The sequence below is a fragment of the Centruroides sculpturatus genome, unplaced genomic scaffold (genome assembly GCF_000671375.1).
Source record: "Centruroides sculpturatus isolate CEXI.00-Female unplaced genomic scaffold, Cexi_2.0 scaffold442, whole genome shotgun sequence".
In the NCBI taxonomy this organism is placed as follows: domain Eukaryota; kingdom Metazoa; phylum Arthropoda; class Arachnida; order Scorpiones; family Buthidae; genus Centruroides; species Centruroides sculpturatus.
In genome coordinates, this window is record NW_019384718.1 from 168,958 (window position 1) to 174,041 (window position 5,084).

General features: G+C 34.8%; 1 protein-coding gene across 1 annotated transcript; it reads left to right on the forward strand.

The window, feature by feature from the left end:
* The first annotated feature begins 2,843 nt into the window (after positions 1–2,843).
* On the forward strand, positions 2,844–3,631 carry LOC111627957 (late histone H2B.L4-like). Its single transcript, XM_023371659.1, has one exon. The coding sequence runs from the start codon at positions 2,966–2,968 to the stop codon at positions 3,398–3,400; it is 435 nt and encodes a 144-aa protein (XP_023227427.1). The 5' UTR covers positions 2,844–2,965; the 3' UTR covers positions 3,401–3,631.
* Positions 3,632–5,084: the final 1,453 nt, after the last annotated feature.

Here is a 5,084-nt window from a genome sequence, read left to right on the forward strand (position 1 = left end):
GGGGTCCGTATTTCACGCATCGCCATCTCGAATTAACTTATGTCTGTCGAGACCAAAATTTAAAAAACGTGAACATCACACAGATTAATATGTACCCCTAAGTCTCTGGAACGGAATACATGCACCAGTGAACCTACAACTATATGATTTATATTTTAAAAATAATTAAATTCACTTAGCATTCAAAACTTGCGAATTTTGAAAAAAACAAATTTGCTGATTAAATGCGGACAACCGTTTAACTGAAGTAAAACGGGTTTCCCCCTTGCTATGGATGTCTGCGTAGTTCAGTTCAGTCACAATCCGCTACAGTTCGATTTTATTATCAGTTCGAAATGGGGTGGTTCCATAATACCTGCAGTGTTCCATAATACCACCTTCTCCTCTACTTAATAACTGTACAGAAACAAAATTTTTGTTGCTGATTGATAATTGATTTAATATCTCAAAACTAATTTGTTCATGTCTCGAACAGATTGTTAAATATGGTAGAGAATTTATGTACAGTACAGTGATGATAGATTAAAGACTTCTGATGACGTATTCTGCCAACTTAGGATGCCTCCAGATAACAAAAAACTAAAAATGTGTTTTGTTCATTTCCTGTTTGTGATGTTTCGCGAGATATACCTGATCCTTATCCGTTAGAAACGATATTTTCAGCATCTCATTAGTTTATTTGATAAAGAGACTGAACGAATTGACCCAGACCAGTGTTTTCGTGTCTCACCCAATTTTCTTTCAGACACGAAAACGTGAATTCTCGCGTCTTCTTGTTTTGCGGTTTTATTACTTTAACATAAGCATTCATCGAATCGTTTAGCTTTTTGATCAAAGAAACGAACAGGTCATTGATAATGTCGTTTACTAATACATAAAGAAAACCGTCTTCTCAAATTAAATCCAGAGGCTGACGCGTAGTTTCGTTAATACGTTGTAGATTACAATGAAAGATTAGTTTTTGTTTTGCTTTTCCGGCTGTTATGTGTACCTAACAAGGATTTGAAAGCGTGTCAAATTTGATCCTCCGGGTGTTTTGCAAATCTTCACGTTTTGAGACCCTTAAGCTTAAAAGAGTAAAAAAACAAGGAAAAGAATTCCACGTGTGCGTATTGGCATCTATTTCAGTTAATATCTCAGAATGTGGAAAAGATTAACAGTTTGGTGGTTTTTATCCACTCGGGCACTTGTGGACCAGATTAGGGAGTGGTTAAATATAAAAAATTAACAGATTTTATATCTATTTTTGAATGTATATCTGTGTGCTCGCCCGCTATAGAAATTTAAAAATTTATCAGAAAGATGCACTGAGGTCCTAGAACGTAAGCATGAAATATAGATATTTGAAGCAGACAATCAAAAAGCTTAGAACAGAGTAAAACCACTATTATATATATTTAAAAAACGACGAAGAACTCTCTATTCCAACAAACTAAGCAGTTCCGAGTCACCGTTCTGTCGGAATAGTTCCACTTCCAGTTCCAGAACCGTAACTAGATTTTTCACCCCGAAGTATGAGATACCACCGTATTCATGTATGTAAAAGATAATAATCATTCTGGCATGACCTCCAGATGGCATAAAAGCAAAATACAGTACAATGTAAATAGTTATTCGATTAGATTTTCAATTTCTTTTTTAATTCAAAAATTTGATTAATTCAACTTAATTCGAAAACTGTGAAATACACATTTAAAATTGTTAATATATTTTGTATATACTAAATTAGAAGTAATATTTTTGGGCCGCGATTTGAAAAATTGTAGACCTATAAATTCCCATTGTTGACAATCTGTCCATCTGTCTTTCTTTAATCTCGAGGATTGTGTTGGTTAGATAAAAGTCGAGATCAAATATGGAAAACTTATGAGCAAGAAGCCCTAATTAACTATAAAAGAACTTCTGGTTTGAACCAAAATTCACGTTATTTCAATTCAAAAATTTCACCCGAAAGGAGTTAGATACATGACCGACACGACTCTATTTTTAATTAAAGGAAAAAGTATAATGTGCGGGAGCAAGCTACTACTAATTTGAGATATTTTAAATGAAATAAATTAAAAATATGATTTAAAAATGCAGCTCGGCATTGTGGCCATGTCACAATAAATAAATGCTCATTTGTTTTCTATATTTTATAAAATAATAAATTTATATGTGACGGCCATGTTCATGACGGCAGAAACACTAAAGATGTCAACCTGCGCTTTCCGAAGACCCAGGAACCCAGGAAGACCCAGGTTGGAAATTTCATATTTTTCTTGAGATATTTGTTACCGATATTTCGGGCCTTATCCTCACCACCCGACCGACATTATGGGTTCACTCATTCCCAAACTTATAATGGGAATAGTATAGAGCCCACTTGGTACCCACAGGACAAAAGGAATTAATCATTGTGATACATTCTTTGTAGTTTGAAACGTTTCTTTTAAAATTTTCTAAACTTTATAGACTTTTTTAAAATTCTTTCAGCCCTGTGTGCACTCACAGGGAATCTTTTAGCAAGACCATTAAGGATTCGGTTAGGCTTACAATGAGGCTGCCGGATGGTGAGGGAAACTTTGTAGACTGTGTGGACGAAGTTACTCAGCAACTGAGGCTTAAAAGGCCCATTGTGTAGTGATCAACCAGAAGCTGAGAGGAGAGGATTGAAGTCTCTAGTATCCTGAAGATCCGAGGAGCAATGTTTCTAAATATTTATATATTATTTATTTATTACGCTTTTTCGAGTGTTTGTAAAGTGAAAAATACAAAATTTTGTTTTCTAAATTCTGTAAAATATTCGTAACATTACATTTTTTGCAATGCGCAACTGCCCCCTTACGGCGATAAATAAGAATCTAATTTTTAAAAAAGTAACGAATTCGTAATTAACAGGTCTCATTCAAATTGTCCAATCGCTACACTGCACATTTCTAGTTAATTAAACGTATTCAGTAATTGGTCGAATCGAATTTTTGTGATGGAGAAAGAAGTCGCTAAAGCCGGAAGTTCTTTTAATTTTTCCAAAGCCAAAATGGCTCCATTTATGCATCATTCTGGAAAAGGCGCAAAGCTGAAACGTCCGGAGATTATGGAAATTAAAGAATCGGAAAAGAAGAAACGTAAACGGGAAAGAAAGGAAAGTTATAAGGTGTACATTTACAAAGTACTGAAACAGGTTCATCCGGATACCGGAATATCCGGCAAAGCCATGTCTATAATGAACAGTTTCGTCAGCGACGTGTTCGAAAGAATCGTTTTGGAATCCACCCGTTTGGCCGCTTACAATAAGAAATCCACCATCACCAGTCGAGAAATTCAGACTGCCGTTAGATTATTGTTGCCGGGAGAATTGGCTAAACATGCCGTTTCCGAAGGAATGAAAGCGGTTACCAAGTTTTCTACATTCAAGTAGAAAATGTGACGAGTGTATTCGCCTTTCATTTCGCTTTTCGTTAAGATTATTTGAAATGCATATTTTCTGCAATGTTTTATAATTCTAGAATATTAGAATTTTAATAGTAAAGTTGCTATCCTTGACATAAAAGTTTTGGATTTTCATTTAAAATGACAAATTGATATATGTATAAGCTTTGTTTAGAGTACTAGAGAGTTTCTGTAATTTACAAATTATATATTAAGTATTGAACATATTTTTGTTTAAATAAAAAAAATTATATTTGAATATGTATTAGCTTTGATATAAATTTTTTGAAATTTAAACATTACAATTAGTTTAAAATTGCAAGATTTTATGTATTTGAGTGAATGATTTACAAGGATTTTGATAAATTCATGAATACAACATACACTTTATAATATATTCTCTCCATTTTGAAGAAGAACGACAATGTAATAATTTAAACTATTCAGTAATCTGTCTACTATGTAATATAATGCAATAAAACCCATATACTATAATTAATTTCTATAGAAAGTGATTATAGTACATGTTTTCACAATTAGGACATTTAGTAAAATACACATTAAGAATTAAAATTATGTAATAATAAAAATTGCTAGTAAATTTAACTGTTTTATTTTTAAAAAAATTAAAATATATAAGTATTTAATATTAGTAAATTAGTAAACAGCAGTAGCGTGTTGTGACATTTGATGATAGGGAAGCTGTATTTCTGTTAGAAGCCGACTTTCAGGGGCAATCAGTTAATTGCCCGTCAGTAATGGTCTAGGGCAGGGGTGGCCAACAGTTTTTGCCCCCGGGCCGGATTGGAAAGAAAATTTTTTCCACGGGCCGAACTAGAGGTTGCTTTAGGAAGTTTTTGAGGTGGTGCGAGATCTCATTGTGGTGTCACCCCGTAGAGACTGAATTGTAGATAGAGATTACAGATACATTTTTCACATTATCATGCTTTATCAACATTATACGCTGTACTTACGAGATTTGTAATGGAGGGTTAACTCTAAACTCACAGTGAGTTGTTGACAGTGGCATAGCGTGAGTGTCAGCCCCCTGGGGCAAAGGAAAATTTTGCCATTCCCTTATTTAGGTATCTCAATTTAAATGACTAAAATTCAGTTTCGTCACAGAATAAGTAATGAAAAATTCATTGCTAGTGTTGCCACCTTTTTAAAATCGCTGACCCGGACGGCAGGTGAGGTTTGTTCGAACAGAAGTTCCTGACGCATGCGTATCTCATTTTGCAATGCGTAGAATAATGTGCAGTGCATGCCAGTTCTAAATCAGTTACAGTTAGCGACTACGGAGACTTGAGTAGGAGTAACGTAAGTAGACTTAGACTTAGCTCTAAGCTCTATTGGATATTGGATGTGAATCGTACAAGCAAAGAAATAAAAAGGTCGACAGGTTGCACACGTTATCGCCGGGTAAAATTGATAGTTCATCCGAATGGTTAGTCGATTCCCGGACTATCCGGATGGTAATACTATTCCCCATGTCCATTTCAATCGGTCCGAATCGTAGGTGCGACGGAAATATGAAATGAAATGGTTCAAATTTTTACAAGATATTATTATTATTTATTGTGAAATTTTGCCGCCCCCTAAATGTAATTTTGCTGCCCCCTAAACAGTGCAGCCCGGGGCGGGCCGCTCCTGCCGCCCCCACTACGCTACGC

What these genes read in the sequence shown, in the direction of transcription:
- LOC111627957 (XM_023371659.1), top strand. Translation starts at nt 2,966, where the DNA reads ATGGAGAAAGAAGTCGCTAAAGCCGGAAGTTCTTTTAATTTTTCCAAA.